We start from the raw sequence: 23252 nt of genomic DNA, 5'->3' as shown, positions 1-23252 counted from the left end.
ATTAAACTCACAACCCTGGGTTTAGCAGGCCAATGCTCAAACCACTGAGCTATCCCTCCCCCCAATGTGTTAACACATTGATTAACACATTGCTTTATGTAAAAGTTCAGTTGCAATGGCAGTGGCTGGAATGTTTCAGAAGAAGGTAACTGAAAGATGTCAATCCTGGAGGGTGCTCCCAGGCCTCAGCTCCAACTAAATTGAATAGGAGCTGAGGATGCTTACCCCTTCATGGGAGACGCTCATCATATTGCTGGATCTGACCTTAAATCAAATCACCTGCGTGTTATAAACAGTTATAAAATAAGACTGTAAGGTTTGTGAACAGTAGATCTGAAGGTGTAATCCTAGATTTTGCTGACTTTTCTTAAGTACATTAAAATAATTACAATTAGAAATAAATACAAACAAAAACAGCGATACGTGCAGTGTTAAAGTTATGAGGTTTTTCAAACAGTCGGATAATGAGCAGAGTAAGTGTGCATAAACTACGATCCGTGTGTTTATCTTTATTTTGTGATGAGATACAAGGGTAGAAAACTGATAATTTTTTTAATCTGTTACTTCAAATATTTGTTATACAAAGAAAAAACATCACAGCCATCATAAGGAGGCTCAAGATAAGAATAAACATGACATTCATGGTGAGAAACATGATAGCAGGCTAGGCAATGTTCTGTTCTGTCAGTGAATGAAATAAGATTTGTAAATTTTAAAAAGATTTACTGCGTTTCCACTTATTTTGTAGATGAGCTTTTTTGGGGGGATTTTTTTAGTTTACAGTTTAGCTACAGCAAAGGTCTGTCAGATCACGATACTGTAAGATAATCAGAGTAGGAGGATAATAAAATAAATCTGTTAGATAAATCTGTTGGTGACAGCCGTTAGATTAAAAACAAAAAAGGAAAGGTCTTTTCCTAAAGATTAGATAGACACGAGTTGATGTCTTCATGGCCTTTCCAGCTGAAATCACCTCGTATGCTGCTGTTTGTCCATGTTTGAAGAAAGAGCATATAGATGGAGCCAGACGTTTAAGTTGTGCTTGCACACAAATACCCCCACATATGCAAGCAGGTAACTGAGTACACGAAACATGCATTTGTGTACACTGTCAAATTCAGCTCTACACAGAAGCTCTGCACCAGGCCCATGGGATGTCTGGTGCAGATCCTCTGGGACATGTATCTGTCACAGTTCAGGGCAACTGCACCTGTATTTCCTCCTCTATGATCCCCAAGGGCAGGGCTGTCCTTACCCATATGCAAAGTAAGCAGCTGCGTAGGGCACCAGGAAATTTGGGGCACCAAATTTCCTGGTGCCCTGCTCCGCCACTTCCCCATGGCCCCTGCCCCTGCCCCTCCCCGCCTCTTCCCACCCCTGCTCCACCTCAGCCCCTCCCCCACTCCACCCCTTCCCCAAAGCCTCCTCACCATCCCGCCTCTTCCCGCCCCTGCTCCACCCCAGCCCTGCCCCCACTCCCCTGAGGACTGCAGCAGGGCTGGGCCTGCACTCACTGGCGGCGGAAAGTGCAGCAGCCCAGCCCCAGCCATGCCGCCGGTGAGTGCTGGGGGGTGGTCCCCCCTGTTGCCCAAGTCAGCCCACCTCCCCGCAGAGGCCTGGGGCCAACCCCTCCCCCCCCCACGGAGGCCTGCCCCACTCCCCTGCTGCGCGGGGGGTCTAGCTGCATAGGTCCCCAGAATAGCTAGGGATGGCCCTGCCCAAGGGCACCCATTCTCAGGTTTCCAACTCCCCAGCAGTCACCTCTCTTGAGTGGAGACATGAATCTTCCTTCTGACAGGGTTTTTTCCCAGGCTGCATAGTTCCCTGCCTATACTGTGAATTCCCCCGCAACTCAGACTGTTTCAGCAGGCTGCTTTGCCTTTCTTCTTTAGAGGCTATAAACAGCGTGCTTGCCACAGTAAGTTACCACACAGCTCTTTCTAAGCAAGCACATTTATTCTTATGGTAAAAGCATTACAGAGAAAAATATTAAAAACAATAAAAGAAATCTACATGCATGCTAATAAGCTTACCTAAGATCACCCTAACAAAGGCTGTCAGGTGAACAGTCCTTCAGATCCCAATAAAGGTTTTTTCCCTGTGGTCAAAAGTTCATAATAGCTATGGCTCAGAACAAGCACACCCATGAATCTGTGAGTTACTGTTTTATCTAGTTTGGGTCTGAACTTTTGAAGAGACCATGAACAGGAAATCAGCCAGACAATTGGTTTCTCCTTAAGGCCTAGCTTCAAAAGGATAGGTCTGGAGCTGGGTAATTTTCATTGCCCTCCTCCCAACTATTTTCTAGGAAACCTGTTTTCAGTTTGTTTGTCTCAAAAATTTATTCTTGACTGGTCTGTTTTTCAGTATAGTCCTTTGACGCTCCCAATGCTTCCCACGGTTTACATTAGTCATGTCTGCTAGAGTAGTTACATACAATCCAACAATAACACGTACACATTAATTCAAGAAAATTTGTCCAAGAAAGTGCAGGAAATTGTCATATCTGTCACGGTGTCACCCACATAGAATAGTGAACTGCACATTTAAATGGCTACCTGTGTCCCCAACCACCAATTTATTCTTGCAGTGTAGATGCAGGTGTGGTAAAGAATTCATTAAACTCATTTGAGCTGTAATTATGAGAATACACCACTCTATTTATTCATTAAGGGCCAGATTGTTGCCTCACCTTATGTGGGTGCAAACTGAGAAGGGGGGGGAGTTAAGAGTAGCCCTTCACACTTGGCAGCCCTGATGCTTGGGAGGATGGCAGAGGCTGCACCTGAAATGCTTCCCCTAGGGAGCAACTTGCCAGAAAGGGGGCAGGGTTTAGGTGGAACAGTGGTTTCTCACCCCCCAACAGAGTGGGCTGCCTATATTGGGGAGTGGGTGCATGATGCCCCTCAGTTCTCTGGGCAAGATGGCTGTGCATCATCCTCAGAACATGGTAATGCCACAATCTAGTCCTAAATCAAAAGTAACCTTACAAAAATACCTACTGTATAAGAGTAAACAATGTGTTTAAAAAGGCAACTGGTTGGAAAATTTGTGTTTAAACGTTCTGTATAAAATACAAGGCAAAGTCACTTACTAATGGAAATATAAATCAAATACTTGCACTTTATGCAGTGTGCTGTGTCTGGAATTATTTTAAATAATTAAACAATTTTATCATATACTGTATATAAGTCTATCGCAGCTTCCAAATATCTGTTTCTAACTACTTGGGAACCATTGTGGTAAAGATTTAGCTTGTCTATGTTGATTGGCAATGTGCTGTGTTTTTCTGCTGTGTTGTGAGGCTGGGGTAGCCTTAAAAACAGCCCAAATTCAAATAAAAAAAAAGTCCAATGTTTTGTGGGATGCCTTTAATTTCAGTCTGAGATAATGCACTGTCCTTTGTCCATCCATGTCCCAAGCTCAAGGTGCATGTGATTTCAGGTAGTATAAATCAGTGTAGCACTCAATTGCCAATCCAGCTGCCCTGGAGCATAAGGATAGAATATAATGTTATTAAATTGAAAAAGGTTGTTTTTAACTACTTTTGTTTTTAATTCTCAGGACAGTTCATCAGTCATCCAGTTTGTGACCAGGGCGAAGGTGAGGGTGGACACAACACTCAGGATTGTGGAAGTGCCTAATGGGAATCCTGAAGATGCAACAGTAAGTGACTGTCTGAAAAGAAAGGTCCCCATGTCCCATTAGTATGGAATACATTAGGGGAGCTAGGCAACTGGAATGTGTGGGTTTGGCCAACAAAAATGAGCGAGTCTGACTTCCTTTGAATGCACTAGCAGCAGGACTTCATAGTGTTTGTGTGGTTTGACTTGCTGTGATACCCGTGCCATCATAGCAAATGATATTGTGTGGGCCCGTATACTCTATGTTGTAGCTAGTCAAAGTTGCAAAGGACTTTGGGATACCTTTGCCAGCATTAAGTTAGGCTTCTCACTGTGAAGTTGATGTCAGCTTTAAACTAATTCAGATTTTTTTTGAAACTCCAGTGGGGTTTTTCCTCAGCAAAATCTCATCAGATATGACATTTTGAAATACGTAAATGTTTTAATAATAATTTGAGGTCAAAGACAATAACCAAAAATGTTTGAAATTTATAGACAAGATCATCAACTTTTCTTTATCTCCACCTTTTATGTCTAGCTATTGCAGTGTGCATACAACACAAGGACTATAAATTCACTAATTTATATCAGCCCTTGATGGTGAGAGAGGACGACTGCTCCCTTTTTGTTTAGCCCCAGCAACCTGAAAGTTTGTGTCTTCAGAGAAGCCCTCCTTAACAGGAAGAAATTTTAATTGTACAGTATTTGAAAATAGATGGTAGGATTTTCAAAGTACTTAAGTGACTTAGGAGCACACGTTCAATTGAAAGTTGCTGGCACTTGTGTTCCTAAAGCACTTACGCACTTTTGAAAATCTGACCCAGGGTATTTAATTATCACTGATGCTACTGAGCCTAATTCTAATGGTTCCATCTTGCTTAAAAACTATCCATGTTCATGATACAAGCAGTCTGGGAGCCCCGTGTTCAAAGATTGTTTACAGCTTTTTCTAATTTGCTTAATACTGGGTTAATGACTATAAAAAAGCCTTTAGGCTGAGATTTTAAAATCCTCCTCGTGGATTTAGACACTTAATTCCCATTATTTTTAATGGGAGTTGTGCATCTAAGTCCCCAAAGGCAGCTTTGTAAACTTCAGCCTTAATGTTTAATATACCATGTATATAAAGTAGCTAGGCCGAAATTTATAGCCAGGCTTCAGACCAGGTTTTTGCAGGTGCATACATATTATGAAGAATATGCTAATACTGTTCTGATTAAGCAGCAGTTGTTCTTCATTATCATTAGGCTAAATCAGTCTCCAGGGCACCCTCCCATATAGCAGTCATCCCAATTCAATATGTCCCAATTAGAAAGAGTAATATTATTTTTACATTTATAAAACACCTTTCATCTGCAATCCCCTTACCAATTATATACATAATATATACTGAGCGTGGTGGAGGGCTGCAAAATAGTCATTTGCAGAAAGATGTGGATTTAATGCTGTACAACAGTTACTCTTTTAGACCTGGATTCAACAAGGCAAGTAGTCCCATTGGCATATTCAGGCCTTACTGACCAGGATTTGGGACATTTCATTGCACCTTAATTCTTCTCAAACAAAATTCCACTTATCATGCAGAATTTGACCTATAGCAAGCATGTACCTTACACATACTATGGATTTTCCTTATATCTACACCAGTCAGCATGAAAGTGATTTCTTTTGTCCTTGAAGCATAATTGGGTTTTCTGAAAATTGTACACAGTTATTATTTATTATTACTTGTATTGGTGTAGCACCAAAGAGCCCAGTAGTGGACCCAGCCCCCACTGTGCTAGATGCTGTACAAACACAGAAGAAGACAGTCCCTGCCCCCAAATGTACTAAACTTAGGAAGTATTTTAGAGAACAGAAATAGATGTTTGGTTAGAAATGGGAAAGAAAAAGAAATTCTCCTTCTGTAGAGTATCTCAGTACTTATTGCATGGGTCAAATCATGAGGTAATTACTCAATTTTTACCTATCAGTCCTTATCCAAACAAAACACCTTGTAGCTCAATGGGAATTTTGTCTGAATAAGGACTTCAAGATTTAGCTGTATAAAAATAGGGCTCATACTGTTGGTTAGTCAGTCACATTTCCCCAACCCTCTCTGCCAGTGCACCCCCATAATTGGACTGCAGCACTGCCTATTTGGCCTACCTCTAGGTCTCTCTCTAATTCAATTGGGCAGCACTGAGTGATTCTTGCACTTCTGTGGCTGCATTTAATTGATTAGTGGTGCAATACTTGAGATGAAATCCTGTCCCCATTGAAATTTATGGGGCCAGGATTTCACCCCTTTATGTTACAGTCTGTAAAGGTTTTGGGCGTCCTTCCCAATGACTTTGGGGATCCTTCCCAATGACTTTGTGAACTACTTTGTGAACTGTAAGGGGTTGTTATTATTTAGTGCTCAAAATTTAGAAATGATTTAATCACAACATGAGGTCTGCTGTATTTAATTCTTATCAAATGCTTGGAAAAAATATTGTCCTTTTCCTGTCTGTGGAAGGCCTTGGGTAGCAGTGATTACAGAGTTCATCGTACATGCTCTGAAAAGACATGAATCTTTAAACAAAAGGTTGCTGCTGATTTCCGAGAAGATGAAACGGAAGGGGAGCATGCTTGGCATATTTTAGTAGTGTAAATCAATTTGTGATTTCAGTTTTTTCTAATGTGAATGCTATTTTCTGTCTCCCTTATGCTATTTCCATATGTCTGTTGGTTTCTCCACTGTTGTATGTTTTGGATAGGGTCGTGTTGAAAGAAAAATTTAAGACATGTGGTTGGCTCAAGGTATTAATATTTTTTCTTTCCTTCTCCTTCTTCTGGTGGAGTGCAGATGAGAACAATACTTGTTGCAAACCACAGTTATTTAATTGTAACCAGGGGCCGAGGGGTGGGGGGGGGGATATCATTTCTTTGTCCATTCCTCTCACTCCCTTCTTTTAAAAAAAATCCCTTTCTCTCTCTTTTTTTGTTGTTGTTGTTGACCACTGAATGCTGTACCATATCCATCTGGCCACTGGCTCCATCTGAGCTGCTGCTCATGGACATGCTTTGAGTCAGCTGATAGAATTGGTATCTAGCAGTGAAAGCAGAATTTCCTCAGACGCTCTATCACGCTAATTTCCGTAAAGCCAATAAGACTTGTTAGCTAAGACTGATTTAGACAGTCCTGCTGACTTGCTGTCTTGATTTCATTGGGGTTTTTTGCAGCTTAGCACCCAATTTCATAGCTCAAACAATTTTAAACAGGGACACCATGAAACAGGAAGCGAGAGGGTTCCAAATTAGTGTACTAAATACTTATGATAACAAGTCCATTCATGTTGTTTCATTTGTTTACCAAACTCTCATAGATTCTCAACAAGGGACATGCAAAACCCTAAATAAAGGCCAGTGAGATAGCAAGAGGCTCCCTTTTGGAAAATATTACTGAATGGATGGGATATCCCTTTTTTTAGAACAGTTGCATTATCATAGAATCATAGAATAACAGAGTTGGAAGGGATCTCTGGAGGCCATCTAGTCCAACCCCCTGCCCAGAGCAGGACCAATCCCAACTAAATCATCCCAGCCAGAGCTTTGTCAAGCCTGACCTTAAAAACTTCTAAGGAAGGGGATTCCACCACCTCCCTAGGTAACACATTCCAGTGTTTCACCACCCTCCTAGTGAAAAAGTTTTTCCTAATATCCAACCTAAACCTCCCCCACTGCAACTTGAGACCATTACTCCTTGACTTGTCATCTGCTATCACTGAGAATAGTCTAGATCCATCCTCTTTGGATCCACTTTTCAGGTAGTTAAAAGCAGCTATCAAATCCCCCCTCATTCTTCTCTTCCGTAGACTAAACAATCCCAGTTCCCTCAGCCTCTCCTCATAACTCATGTGTTCCAGTCCCCTAATCATTTTTGTTGCCCTTCGCTGGACTCTCTCCAATTTCTCCACATCCTTCTTGTAGTGTGGGGCCCAAAACTGGACACAGTACTCCAGATGAGGCCTCACCAATGTCGAATAGAGGGGAACGATCACGTCCCTCGATCTGCTGGCAATGCCCCTACTTATACATCCCAAAATGCCATTGGCCTTCTTGGCAACAAGGTCACACTGTTGACTCATATCCAGCTTCTCATCCACTGTCACCCCTAGGTCCTTCTCTACAGAACTGCTGCCTAGCCATTCGGTCCCTAGTCTGTAGCGGTGCATTGGATTCTTCCGTTCTAAGTGCAAGACTCTGCACTTGTCCTTGTTGAACCTCATCAGATTTCTTTTGGGCCAATCCTCCAATTTGTCTAGGTCCCTCTGTATCCTATCCCTACCCTCCAGCGTATCTACCACTCCTCCCAGTTTAGTGTCATCTGCAAACTTGCTTAGGGTGCAATCCACACCATCCTCCAGATCATTTATGAAGATATTGAACAAAACCAGCCCCAGGACCAACCCTTGGGGCACTCCGCTAGATACCGGCTGCCAACTAGACATGGAGCCATTGATCACTGCCCGTTGAGCCCGAGAATCTAGCCAACTTCCTACCCACCTTGTAGTGCATCCATCCAGCCCATACTACTTTAACTTGCTGACAAGAATACTGTGGGAGACCGTGTCAAAAGCTTTGCTAAAGTCGAGGAATAACACATCCACTGCTTTCTCTTCATCCACAGAACCAGTTATCTCATCATAGAAGGCAATTAGATTAGTCAGGCATGACTTTCCTTTGGTGAATCCATGCTGACTGTTCCTGATCACTTTCCTCTCGTCTAAGTGCTTCAGAATTGATTCCTTGAGGACATGCTCCATGATTTTTCCGGGGACTGAGGTGAGGCTGACCGACCTGTAGTTCCCAGGATCATCCTTCTTCCCTTTTTTAAAGATGGGCACTACATTAGCCTTTTTCCAATCTTCCGGGACTTCCACCATGGCCATGAGTTTTCAAAGATAATGGCCAATGGCTCTGCAATCACATCCGCCAATTCCTTTAGCGCTCTCGGATGCAACGCATCCGGCCCCATGGACTTGTGCACGTCCAGTTTTTCTAAATAGTCCCGAACCACTTCTTCCTTCACAGAGGGCTGGCCACCTCCTCCCCATGCTGTGCTGCCCAGTGCAGTAGTTTGGGAGCTGACCCTGTTCGTGAAGACAAAGGCAAAAAAAGCATTGAGTACGTTAGCTTTTTCCACATCCTCTGTCACTAGGTTGCCTCTCTCACTTAGTAAGGGGCCCACACTTTCCTTGCCTTTCTTCTTATTGCCAACATACCTGAAGAAACCCTTCTTGTTACTCTTAACATCCCTCGCTAGCTGCAACTCCAGGTGTGATTTAGCCTTCCTGATTTCATTCCTACATGCCCGAGCAATATTTATATACTCATCCCTGGTCATTTGTCCAGTCTTCCACTTCTTGTAAGCCTCTTTTTTGTGTTTAAGATCAGCACTTATTTCACTGTTAAGCCAAGCTGGTCGCCTGCCATATTTACTATTCTTTCTACACTTCGGGATGGTTTGTCCCTGTAACCTCAATAAGGATTCTTTAAAATACAGCCAGCTCTCCTGGACTCCTTTCCCCCTCATGTTATTCTCCCAGGGGATCCTGCCCATCAGTTCCCTGAGGGAGTCAAAGTCTGCTTTTCTGAAGTCCAGGGTCCATATTCTGCTGCTTTCCTTCCTTCCTTGTGTCAGGATCCTGAACTCGATCATCTCATGGTCACTGCCTCCCAGGTTCCCATCCACTTTTGCTTCCGCTAGTAATTCTTCCCGGTTTGTGAGCAGCAGGTCAAGAAGAGCTCTGCCCCTAGTTGGTTCCTCCAGAACTTGCACCCGGAAATTGTCCCCTACACTTTCCAAAACCTTCCTGGATTGTCTGTGCACCGCTGTACTGCTCTCCCAGCAGATATCAGGATGATTGAAGTCACCCGTGAGAACCAGGGCGTGCGATCTAGTAGCTTCTGTGACTTGCCGGAAGAAAGCCTTGTCCACCTCGTCCCCCTGGTCTGGTGGTCTATAGCAGACTCCCACCACGACATCACCCTTGCTGCTCAGGCTTCTAAACTTAATCCAGAGACTCTCAGGTTTTTCTGCAGTTTCATACTTGAGCTCTGAGCAGTCATACTGCTCCCTTACATACAGTGCAACTCCCTCACCTTTTCTGGCCTCCCTGACCTTCCTGAACAGTTTATACCCATCCATGACAGTACTCCAGTCATGCGAGTTATCCCACCAAATCTCCATTATTCCAATCACATCATAATTCCCTGACTTTGCCAGGACCTCCAGTTCTCCCTGCTTGTTTCCCAGGCTTTGTGCGTTTGTATATAGGCACTTGAGATAACCCGCTGATCGCCCCTTGTTCTCAGTATGAGGCAGGAGCCCTCCCCTCTCACACACTCTTGGTCGTGCTTCCCCCTGGTATCCCGCTTCCCCACTTACCTCAGGGCTTTGGTCTCCTTCCCCCGGTGAACCTAGTTTAAAGCCCTCCTCACTAGGTTAGCCAGCCTGCTCGTGAAGATGCTCTTCCCTCTCTTCGTTAAGTGGAGCCCGTCTCTTCCTAGCACTCCTCCTTCTTGGAACACCATCCCATGGTCGAAGAATCCAAAGCCTTCTCTCCGACACCACCTGCGTAGCCATTCATTGACTTCCACGATTCGACGATCCCTACCCCGGCCTTTTCCTTCCACGGGGAGGGTGAACGAGAACACCACTTGCGCCTCATACTCCTTTATCCTCCTTCCCAGAGCCACGTAGTCTGCAGTGATCCGCTCAAGGTCATTCTTGGCAGTATCATTGGTGCCCACGTGGAAAAGCAGGAAGGGGTAGCCGTCCGAGGGCTTGATGAGACTCGGCAGACTCTCCGTCACATCGTGAATCTTAGTCCCTGGCAAGCAGCAGACTTCTCTGTTTTCCCGGTCAGGGCGGCAGATAGATGACTCAGTCCCCCTGAGGAGAGAGTCCCCGACCACCACCACCTGCCTCCTTCTCTTGGGAGTGGTGGTCCTGGAACCCCCAACCTTAGGACAGTGCATCTAATGCCTTTCAACTGGTGGAGTCTCCTTCTGCTCCCTTCCCCCAGATGTATCATTGATTTAGTAGATATCAATTTTAAAGGCAGTATCAGGAGTTTCTCTGAGTTTTGTTGGCTCCCTCTAATGTGTTCTCGCTCTGATGTCAATAGGTCAAATCCTGCTCACTTTGTTCACACAAGTAGCCCTGTCCAATCATGTGAATAAGGTGAACAGGATTTGGATTTGGCTTAGTGCCTGCAACAATAAGACTCAGGTAATTTCATAGGTTTCAGAATAGCAGCCGTGTTAGTCTGTATTCGCAAAAAGAAAAGGAGTACTTGTGGCATCTTAGAGACTAACAGATTTATTTGAGCATTAGCACTGAATGCATCCGATGAAGTGAGCTGTAGCTCAGGAAAGCTCATGCTCAAATAAATTTGTTAGTCTCTAAGGTGCCACAAGTACTCCTTTTCTTTTTGTAATTTCATAGTGGCTGAAATTGATGTTTATAACTGGTAGTTTCACAGAGGTGAGACTTGCAGTCTTTGAGGCCATGTGGAGCATGTAGATGAGACTCTCTTCTCCTCTGGAAGTGTCTCACAGAACAATAATTTTAGTCCTAGAAGACTGTAGTGATTGACTTGTCAGATCTAATGACAGCGTCATGCAACTGCTTCTGTACAGGAGAAGGAATTCCATTATCTTTACTATAATCCTGTTCACTTATGCCAAGTATCCCATAACACCTTGCATTTGTTGAAGTCAGCTTTGGCTTAAGTAGATTAGGAAACCATCAGGATCAAGGCATATGAATATTCTAGCCAGATACAAACCTAAGAAGTGTCTGTCTTCATGCTCTTGGGACCTAGAGTGGGCATATTATGAACAAAGATATAGGGAGGCACACCATGAAAAACCAGATAGTTGATTCACTAAATCTAGATTCAGATGGTATACCTTTTACTTATAAATGGGAAAGGTATAAAAAGATGGATGTAGGGGAGTAACTTGGGAGCACACCTTCTGTGTAAGGTGAATATACTAATGTTGCATGAGATGGGTTCCCAGATACTGGTATCATATTGAACCTTCCTGCACTATATTATTATTGGCTTAGAGCAGTAAACCTGACTGATATTGGTTATTTGGTCGCTTGACTATATTTCGTAATGAACCAAAGCAGTTGAAATATACAATTTATCAGTAAAGCAAGAAGAAACGCTGCTCAGAATCTGGATGGAGGGAAGGATAGGCTGAATTTCATCTCACTCAGTCCAATCCAATAATTGTCAGCCCCTCTCTTGAGAAAGTGAGAACCCACCTAGCTGGATGGATGAAGGAGAACCCAAGCTGAAATGCCTGAAGCTTCTGCAGCAAAACACCCCAAAAAGTAGGGTTGGCCTGGAGAAAGAAATTGACAGATCCCATGGAGGTGAACAGGTTGTGAAATATCTCACCCCAAGCACTGCCTGTAAGTGTCTCATGTACATTCAACGTTTCATACGGGTACCTCAGTGTCTGATACTTAAAACTCCTGTGTGAATGATGTCTCTACTGGAATTCCCTCAAACTGGTACTTGAAAGAACAAGTTGTTCAATTTGCTAGTACTGTTGTTTTAAATAAGTACCGCAGTGGTCCAAAACAGTACATCTCACAGGTGTTTACTGTAGAATACAATATTTTTTTAATAATGTGTGTATCCCCAAATGTAGAACAGTGTATGGTACCCAGAATGTATTGTGCTTCTCTGTTAGGAATATGGGTAAAAAGGAATGCAGGGGAGCCGGGACTACTGAAGATTTGACAATTGATCATTGTTGTGCCTATAGATTGGTTGTGGTTAGAATTTGAGGACTTCAGAGGGATAAGTAAATTAAGATATACAACTTCCTCACTCCTCTCCAAACCACAAAACCATAAAGAAGATAGTCATAGGTTTTTATTTTTACAGTTGATTTAGTGCTAGAAGACACCAGATAATGAATAAAACAGTTCTTATCCCCCACCCACTGAGCAAGCATAGCTTGGGCTGTGACTGTGAAGGCTTTTCCCAATTATCCCAGCCTCAAACCTGAACTAAAGAGTTCTATCTCCAGAGAGGTGATCATTATAGTCCATTCTCCATCTCCATTACGTCCTTGGTCTCTATCTGTTGACAAAGGGCCTATTCTGACAGTGATTTTTGTGACATGGATATTTGTATGCTATGAAGGGGCTAGAGAATATCACCTAATTTTGCAGACAGCCATCACTGAAAAGTCAGCATTTGCCAAAGTTCCTGCCCAGCAGCATATGTGATAGCAAAGTTTTTTTTCCAATAGTTGCAGTGGGAAATAACTGTGGTATCGGTCTTTTGAGCAACAGTTTATATTTCTAGAGGACAGAAGCACATTGTAGCCACCACTAGAAACCAGCTGCCTCTGACAAATTGTATCATCTTTCCAAACTGGCACAGTGATACAAGGAAGATTAAAAATAAAATGTTCGGTTTCTCAAGGTGGCATTTTCCTAACACCAGTTTTCATACAGCCCAACAGGAGACAGGAAACTCTCCATCCATCCAGACATCTCAAAGTACTTTACACACACTTTGTGCTAATGTTTAATGCTAGAGCTTATCTACCTCTGAGGTGAAATATAATTACCATAGAGCACGGACATCTCATTATTATTATAATTCATTATTTGTGTTACCGTAGCACATAGGAGCCCCGGCCATGGACCAGGACTCCATTGTGCTAGGTGCTGTACAAAACAGAACAAAAAAGACAGTCCCTGCCCCAAATAGCTTACAATCTAAGTCTGAGACAAGAGAAAACAGATTGATGTCAACAGAGTGCAAGGAAACAAGACAAGACAGCAACAGAGTGTCACAGATGAGAGCTGAACAATGTGATTGTGGCAAATGTCATGTTAGTGCCATGATGTTTGCTGGGAGGTGGGGAGGGGATTACTTAGGGACGTGATCAGCTCAGAACATCTTCAAACATTTTCCAGTAGTTCTGTGCTTAGTAAAAAGAAGGGCTTGGGGGAATTCATCCTTCAGGGGTTATTCTGAGAATTCAAACTCATAACCACACACAATCAGACCCAGGTTCTACATTTGAAAACTTTAAACTTGGCACCAGCTATTCTTATGTGCTTCCCGAAGGAGGGAGGAACAGCGTATGATACCTGCTGGTTCACATTGATTTATTTTCCTTTAAAGGAAACATTTTCTTGAATTTGGATTAATTTTTTTGCTAAAGTAAAATATTCTACCATATCATCTGAAAGACACACCCCTCCATTCTGTGGATGTATATTATTGTTACTGCTTTAACAATGAGAAGCCTAAAGAAGTTAACAGTGCACTAAAATTTCTGCAATATATGGAAGAAACTAACAGTTGCCACAAAGAATTGTAAATGTAACCACTGCTTCTCTCCAGAATGACTGGCAATAGAGAGGAACCTCTCACTTCAAAGTGATCTTGGCAGCTTGGAGTTTTTTAACTTTTGTTAAAAGTTAAAATCATTTGTTAAAACGCATTTGTGTGGTGTTGATTTTATTTTATTGGTCATTTGGTTGTTTCCTTTTTAATCCATAAAAATAAGGAATCTCAGATGTAGAGAGAATCAGTTAATCAAACCTACTTCCACCACATTCTCATGGAGCAAACTGTATTTAAAATAACAGGTCTGCATTTTGCTTGCCTTGTGTATGCAGTAGAGAGAAGTACGGTTTCATGGATCTAAGTTCCAGACTGTACTTGAATTCTCTTCCCAGTGCAGTTGCCTGCTGAGGAAAGGTGTAGCCTTGAACTGCTGTTTGAACAGTGCAGAGAGAGGGGAAAATGGGCCTTGCTGATGGTTGCAGAACTCTGTGTGGGTTCTGGTGCAACTGGCTGTGGGAAAATATTTTGAAAATGGCAGCCACCGATTAATATGTTTCAGCTTCCTGTACACATTTGCTGCTGTTCATGCTACATTCAGATCAAACATCTGGTGGCTAGATAGAATTACCAACTGGTATGAAAACTGTTTGCATGGAGGGAGAAGAAATGGGTGTAAGTTTAGCTGTATTCTTATTATTCTTCCACAAATGGTACAGTCCAGTCTCATCAATATCAGCCTGTGGAATGCTGGAGTCAGTGATGAGCTACCAAAATCTTAACAACCGGTTCCCTCCTCACCCCAGAGGAGGTCGTGGCCCACCCCCGGCCTCTGGGGACTCCTGCCCCATCCAACCCCTTGCGTTCCTTGACACCCCGCCCCGGACCCCTGCCCCATCCACCCCCCTCCCCTGTCGCCTTACTGCCCCCAGAACTGGGCAGGAGGGTCTCGTGAGCCAACTTAGTGGGTGCCCACCCCACCCCTAAGAGCCAGAGGGACCTGCCGGGGGGTGAGGTGGGGAGTCCCGGTGGTGTTTACCTGGGGCAGCTCCCAGGAAGCATCCGGCAGGTCCCTCTGACTCCTAGGGGTGGGGGAGCGTAGCTGGGGGAGAGCAGGGGGAGCGGCTGTTCCCCCTACTAATCACATCAAAAGTGGCTCCGGGGCTGGAGCACCCACAGGGAAAATTTGTTGGGTGCAGAGCACCCACCGGCAGCGCCCCGCCCCACCCCACACCCGGCCCCAGTTCACCTCTACTCCGCCTCCACCTCCTCCACTGAACACGCTTCCCCGCTCTGCTTCTCCACCCCCAGCTTCCCACGAATCAGCTGTTCATGCGGGAAGCCTGGGAGGGCTGAGAAGCAGGCGCCCCTGCCCACCCCCGCCCCGGGGTTACCTGCTGTGTTACGGGCGCTCCCCCCCCCACCCCAGCTCACCTCCACTCTGCCTCCACCTCCCTGGGCCTGAGCGCGAAGCTGCAGCCTGCTTCTCAGCCCTCCCAGGCTTCCCACGCGAACAGCTGAACATTCTCTTTCCCCCTTTTAAAAAACAGTCCTAGCTGTTTGAGGTTGAGGTTAATGTGATGAAATTTGACAGGGAAATAGCCTCCCTTGAAGAGAATCACTTCTGAGTTTTCCAGTGAAAATAGCTTTTGAATTGACTGAATTATAAGCTTTTGAAATTCAGACACAGTGTAAGAGCAATACATTTTGCTCACCTAAATGTGCAGCTAAGAAAAGCCATACATAGGACATGTGCATGGTTGACATTGCAACACAGGGAAGTATATGTAGCGGAAAGTTTACAGTGAATGAGGTCAGGGATCCTCAGGAGTCCTTTCTTCATTCACTGTGCACCTGTTAAAGGGCACAGGGAATGGGTCTGGAATGAGGAGGACCCCAGTGAAACCCTAGCTTCACTCAAACTGCATATCTCGTGAAGAGGGGCAGTGAATGAAGGAAGGAGGAACGTTCTGCTTCCTGTGAAAACAGTTTATGCATTCATCATATGCGGTTTTCCATATGAAGGGTGTGGGAGTTTGGCACCATTGAAAAATTGATGAATGAAGTGCAAAACGTTTTCAGTGTCATGGGAATTTGTACCAACAGGAGGATAAAGTGTTCTTTGCAATCCTCTGTTCACTTTTGAAGGCAGGTACTGAAGCAAGATCAGTATCTGGGGGAAAATGACAAAGCAGGTATTTGTTGAATGATATTTACTGAGACTCAAATCCAATTTTTAAGGAAATCTTTACAAAAAATAGTCTGAAAGCACAATATTGAGGACACATTCCATGCTTGTCATTTTAAACAGCTATGTACAGTTCATCTCAACATTTGTTTACATTAGAAATATGATCAGTGAAACTACACTGCTGTGTATTTAATAAGATGAGTACCAGGGAAAACTGTACAGCTTCCAGTTGTAAAAGATCTTTTCTAATTGCTTTGTAGGTGGTCTTTGAGGCCTTGCACAATCTGGAGCCTCGTGGTTATGTTGTGGGATGGATCATTGCTATTAGTTTGCTGGTGGGAATTCTCATCTTCCTGTTGTTGGCTGTGCTGTTATGGAAGGTAAGACATTAGTCAGACACAACACAAACACCAAGGTTAGCCCCTAACCTTGGCATAAATTGTACATATGTCTTCCTGCATCCTGATTATCTGTTCATTTAGTTTCCATTTACTCTAATAACTAAACAGCCATCTACACCTAAAAAGCCATTAAACATCAAAAGAGTTTTCATCAGGGGAGATGAAACGGAAAACTGGCATCTTCACTGAAGGACATTAAATATTGAAAGCTGTAATAGTGATTCCTGATAGAAGAGAGTCCTTCCTCATACTCATCACTAGCTCTCATTTAAATTTCAGGTACTTTTTCCCAGATTTTTTCAGAGGCACAGTGCTCACTGATTTCAATGGGAGCTGCAGAGTGCTTCCCTAAAAGTCAGGCTAATTTTGCTTCTTGAGGTCACAGATTCAGTATATACCCAACAGAAACCAGTAGGTGGTTATTCTTTTGTGGGAGGTAAAGGCAAGGAAAGAAGAGAGGATGAGAGGCAATCAAGCTTGAATTCTTCGGGACCTTCCCTCCAATATGTTTTTAGAGGTGGCAAGAACAAAATTACTTGATGTCCCAAAGCAAAATCCAGTGGTGGTAGTTAAAGGTCAGTGCTTACCCTCCTTAAAATAGGAAACGCCTGTTGTGTCTCAGACATTATAATGGAGTAAGGGTGGTCAAGATCTTGACATCTGAAGGATGGCCGCTCTCCGTGCTACACCTGAAGCATGGGGAACTTGAACCTCTTATTCTGATTCCTCTTAAAATAGAAATGTAAAGGCCACTGCCAAGGCTACCAGTGGGTGGGGGACACACACACAGGAACAGGCCCATCATTATTTTACTGGTGGTGAGAGAGCTACAGTTACCTGATTCAAGCTGTTTAACAGTGTGCGCACTACAGACTCATTCTACCAGCTGTAGTGGGGTTCTGGGGCTACAGCTGAATGGTGGTCTAAAAGGATACATCACTGTGTGTTGCTAGGCCCAAAAGGTGACTTGCAATTCCATGTTAAAAATGGCCACACAAGGATTATCTTGTGGGTATTTTTTTAGTTTGAAAAGCAATGATTGGCTGTCGTCTGAAATCTCTCTTCATGCCCAATTTGGGGTACATATGCAATATTTTTGCCCTCCATGGCACAGAATGTTTAAAAATCTCTAGGATTGAGATGGCAGAATAATCATCAAAATATAGAGGTATCTGGTAGGAAAGGCCTGTGGCTTGATTCTGGTGATACACAACTTTGAAATAAGGATCATTGCTGCATATAGTTATATCTATAAGACTGGTTTCTTGTAGTTAGAGACCCGAAAGTGAAGGTATCTTCGTTACTAGGGATAACAACTTTCACAATGTTTTTTCAGCAGACTTCAGTGCCATTTTTTACTTTAGAGTACCGACCAATTACCACTCCCTTACTTAAAATTGAGAATCAGGCTCTCTGAACCTCGTAAAAAAATGAGATTTGTTAGCCAATCAAATGCATGCACAGAAGTTGCCATTTTGTCATTTGATTGCTTTGAGGAACAATGTCCCAAATGACAGCAGCAGGTAATAATAATAATACCTAGCCCTTTTCATCCAGCGATATCAAAGCACTTTATAAAAGAGGTCAGTAACATTATGTGTATTTTACAGATCGGGAAACTAATGCACAGAAAGATGAAGTTGCCTGTCCAAGGTCAAACAGCAGACTGTGGGCAGAGCAAAGACTAGAACCCAGGTGTCTAGAGTCCCAGTTTAATAGTTGGTCCAGTAGGCCATATGGATTATTAAAGCTACAGATAATTTGGGGTTTTGTTGTAGAAAAAATTGACTAAAAAGACATTGATGCAGTCTGTAGTTGGCTTTTAATTCTGCTTTGAAACAATAATCCAGTATTAAATATTTTAATATTCATGGCAAGTAGAGAGTGAAAAGTGACTGGCAATATTAAAGTGCTGTGAAATAAAACTGACATCGGAAAATTGCATTCCTTTGAAGGGAATCTTAATTGCCCGATTGTAAAGATTTATTAGCTAGAATTGGCTTGGCACATCCTAAAGTAATTCCTGAATTTTAGACAATAAAAATCCAAATAGATTTATATCAAATTAAAAAAAAAAAAAAGCTTGGAGTGAAGTAATAGTTATAACAATATGATTTGGCCCAAATGTGAGACAGAGCTTTGGGTGCTTTAAAAGTCAGTGTCATTGTTGGGGCTGTTATGACTGCCTATTTCACTCAGAATAAAAGCTCTTTTTACTATTGTGCAAGAGCATTAAGATGATTTTACAGACATAATAAACTTTATAGCATGAGATCAGCCAGTCTGGATTTGCTTCTCTGATCATTGTTTTAGTATTTGATTTACACTCCATGGATCAAATTCACCTCTGGCCTAACCGAGTACAACTCCATGGAAGTTCTTAGAATGGTGCCTGCTTACATCGTGATTAATATGTCCCTGTACATAGCTGCTGTTCTAATGATTTAGGGAAGTGGCTCTGAACCTTTCCAGGCTACTGTACCCCTTTCAGGAGTCTGATTTGTCTTCTGTGCCCCCAACTTACACCTCACTTAAAAACTACTTGCTTACAAAATCAGACATAAAAAACCAAAAGTGTCACAGCACACTATTACTGAAAAATGGCTTACATTCTCATTTTTACCATATAATTATAAAATAAACCAATTGGAATATAAATATTGTACTTACATTTCAGCATATAGTAGATAGAGCCTTATAAACAAATCATTGTCTGTGTGAAATCTTAGTTTGTACTGACTTTGCTAGCGCTGTTTATGTAGCCTATTGTAATCTAAGGAAATATCTAGATGAGTTGAGTTGGTGCACTCCCTGGAAGACCTCTGCGTACCCCCAGGGGTAGGTGTACCCATGGTTGAGAACTACTGATTTAGGGCACTGATTTCATTCTGTTCAGGATTAGGCCAAATCCTCCTCGCTTTACTCATGAGAGTACAGTGGTTCAAGGGGACTTCTTGCGTAAGGCAGGTGAACAGGATTTTGCCCCCCTCCCTTTTTTTGTAAAGATTTAGTGAAATAGCTATTTAAGCCCTACTTTGACTCTCTCTTCCAAGTTTGCTATGCCTCTGTTCACCCATGCTGGACTCCTCTGCCCTATTCACCACGTTGTCTCCTGCTTCCAGCAGGTCTACTTCATAGACCATAGCTACCTCCATATACACCTTGAGTTCCTTCCTTGGCCACATCCAGCCTGATGATCTTTATTATGCAGGGCCACCTGGGAGTTCCTGTCCTATTATTGCTCATAACATCACATTGTGCTTCTCAATTGCAGAGAAAGGGCAGCAATTCCACTCCCATGACACCTGCTGAGAGGCTGCCAGCAGCTTGGGGCTGGGAGGGAGGGGAGGAACCAGTTTCTGCTACAGTACTGGCAAACTATCAGTTGCACTACTGTGTTAGTACGGCATCGCTGATTCAGCAGCAGGGCAGGGAGGTAGACACACACAGAAACTGGATTTTTTGGGTGCTACCTACCTGGATTATGCCATCACTGAGAAATAATAGATTGAAAGAGTCAAGTTGCGTCATATTCTGTACCTCTGTATAGTGTCCTTTAATAAATAATACATTTATAGTAATAATGTTTTAAAATGCTGTGGATTGAGGGATTTAGATGATTCATTGTTGAACTGATAAAAGTTAAAGGCAAACAAAGCCCCAAGCAACATAAAATCAAAGGGCTGTATCCTCAGCTGAGGATATTAGAGAAGTTTCATAGAATGGAACAGTGTTGATTTACACAAGGAGGGATTTGTAACATACAGGTTTAAAATTCATCATGATTACACTATTTAGTTTCTCAGGAATGCATTGTACATGTAAACAGTTTTCTGTCTAATGTGAGCCAGGGTGTTTCTAAAAGGAGCCTATCACCATGGTATCCATGTGCCAATTTATATATAAATAAGGTTACTGTTACTCTTTTATAGTCTGTGTATTCTTGATACATTGGAATGGGCTCTAAACATTGTGAATGTTCCTTTTACAGTAATACACTCCTCTTTCTAGAACTTGGCTCTTTGACAGGATTGCAAAGAAAAGCCTTTTAGCAGAATAGTGTCTCTGATCAGGCAGAGATGTCCTAGTTTTCTCTCCGTACAAGGGTCCGTTTTCCCTCTTTGTCGTTAGATGAGTGTTTGAGAACCTTCCTTTATCTTCTAGGAGGACACAGTGGTTTTCATCCAGGAGAGGATATCATTTTAGGTTTTCTTCTAAGAGGGTATCATCCTTAGGCTGCTGAGCTGATCATTTTGTCAATAAGTCCTGCCTTTGAACTGCCTCAGTGACAGAGGCTTATTCAGATACAGATTAAATCCAAATAAAAATGTCAGACACATTAAATGTTTGCTTGTGCAGTGGGCTATAATCTAAACGTCGTATTTAGGGATTACAGTACTTTGCCAGTCCTGTGCTAAAGGACAAACTTTGAAATATGAAGTTCTTTTAAAAAAAATTAAACAAAAAGGATATTTTAAATGTGTGCATGGCTATATTGTTTGGAGAAGCATGGGCTGTATGTCTTCTTGCTGTGATTGTATAACCCTGTTTAGAATAATGTTTAAATATTCTTGTGCAGTATCTGTAAATACTTTACATCTTATTTGAGCATTCAGAAAATTCCTTAAACTCTGTAAGGACAAAGCAACTTGAAATTCACCTAGGTAGTGGAGACTCATTGCAAACACTGGCTTCCCCTTTTGGGAAGAGAGACTCCCTTATTTAGGGCCTCATACAGTATAAGTCTTCTTTATACAATGGGCCAAAACACACAGCTTACTGGTTGCCAGAAGGAAAAACAAAACAAAACTCTGCACTTATTCTTTGCCAGTGGTTGCTCTGTATCCTGTGTTACAACTCCAGGAAACATTCTCTCTCCCTCTTTTATCTGCAGCTGAGACACCTCAGGGAAGTGGATGCTAAATACCATTTCCTGGCAAGTCCTTATACCAACATCCTCTCCTGAATGTCTTTTTAAAGAATATTAGGTCCGCAAAGGAATAAAATTGTCAGTCCCTTGGAGAGGAACAAGAGTACCTATAAGCATGGCACAAAGACCAGTGAGGATCTCAGTAAGGGGCAGAGGCCATACTTTCCTATACAGGTTAAAAATAGCCCTTCTTACACAACCTTTCATGTAGGAGATTTCTCAAACCAAATAGCAAATTCTTCCAAGCAGGAACCACAGGGATTGTCCTTTAAATTTACAGCTCCTGTAGCAGATAACCCGAAGTAGACAAGCCTATTTAGGCTCATTGACATTTCATATTTTTGACAAACTGGCCATGTCAATCCCCAGCTCACCTGTTTTCACATCATTTCAAGAACAAAACAATAGTTAAAATGGCAGTGCTTCAAAATTAAAGCTCATTGAAAGATCTGTGGTGACATTGGAAACCTTTGCATAATTGGGGTTTAGATAAACAGGGGAGTTGACCTAACAAGCTTCAAAGTCTCTGATCAGGGTCTCAAGACTGGGAGCACAGATATCAAAGCACATAAAGATGTAAACATACCTAACCATTGGAGAAATCTGCCTCTGATTTCATTTAGAGAATTTTCCATTTTCATTTTTGCGTCAATGGAATCACTCCCCATTTTTAAACAACCTAAAATGTTCCCTCCCTCTTCCTCCACATCAAACATAAGCTCCTTGTCTTTGCTTTCAAGTCCCTTCAACATTTAGCTGTTCCATCTCCCATCAGATCAGCTAATATATGAAGCTACCATCTGCCTTTACTCTGCCAGCAATGGCAGCCTCAATTGCCTGCTTGTCCTCTTCTCTATCAAGTACTACTATGCTTTCTCCCAGGCTATCCACTGTACATGAGTAAAACTCCTCATCAAACTTGCAAAAGCTGTCACCTGGTCCCCTTTTAAATCCCACCACTGTTATATGCCTAAAAATTGCCACCAGCTGGCAATGGTTAGACAAGTGACAAGCTGTAATGTCTATGTTTCTGTTAAACTCTGTTCGGTTTGTTACATTATCCTCTCACTCATTCTTGCACATTTGTCTATTTAGTCCATATATTACATCCTGTCTGACTATGAGCTGTCTGAGGCAGGGATTGTTTTCTTTGTTGGCACGATGGGCCTTGATCGGGCTTCCTAAGAGCTACTGAAGTAATAATAATAGTAATAATTAATAATTAATACTGTAGTTGAGAGCTGATTAACTTTTAAAATTAAAAACCCAAACTGTATCATTTGAACCTGAATTTCCTCCAGTTTGACTCAATAAAACGTTGTTTGACATTATGTATGGGTATCTTAGATCCTTTAGGAATGGCACCATTGGAGTGGTTGTTTTTAGGGGTCGACAGTGAAACTTGTCCCAGCACAAGGCCTGTGCACCACTTGAATTCCACTTTAGCCCTTAGAATAGTGAGTTTCACTCATTGTTGTAAAACTTTGACTTCCTGAAACCACAGGTTCATATTCTGGCATCCCCTGAGATAGATCATTTGGGTGGCATGCAGTATACTGTATGCTGTGAGTATGAATTTTGATAAGACTCTAGAAACTAGATGAGTTGTGGACTTTGTGGCACTTTTTATACAAGTAAAAGGTTAGTTCTAATGTCTGGGCAAAAAGTTCCCCTTTCCCTAATATTGTTCTGTGTGCCGTGTACTATTTGTCTACGGTCCTCTACCTCAGGCTGCATTTCAGGGGT

At 42.6% G+C, this 23252-nt stretch overlaps 1 protein-coding gene across 3 annotated transcripts in view; it reads left to right on the top strand.

Annotated features, from left to right (window-relative positions):
- The window catches only part of ITGA9 (integrin subunit alpha 9), a 310728-nt gene that overhangs the window by 272405 nt on the left and 15071 nt on the right, over positions 1 to 23252 (top strand). For 2 of the 3 annotated variants that reach the window (XM_048839011.2, XM_048839009.2), the window contains exons 26-27: positions 3565 to 3666; positions 16436 to 16555. In XM_048839011.2, the coding sequence (XP_048694968.1) occupies positions 3565 to 3666; positions 16436 to 16555 (222 nt within the window). The remainder of the gene's footprint in view (positions 1 to 3564; positions 3667 to 16435; positions 16556 to 23252) is intronic. The other variant, XM_048839010.2, reaches the window with a different exon arrangement.

Source organism: Caretta caretta, chromosome 2, assembly GCF_965140235.1.
Source record: "Caretta caretta isolate rCarCar2 chromosome 2, rCarCar1.hap1, whole genome shotgun sequence".
NCBI classification, from domain to species: Eukaryota; Metazoa; Chordata; order Testudines; family Cheloniidae; genus Caretta; species Caretta caretta.
This window is presented reverse-complemented; position numbering and strand designations above follow the sequence as displayed.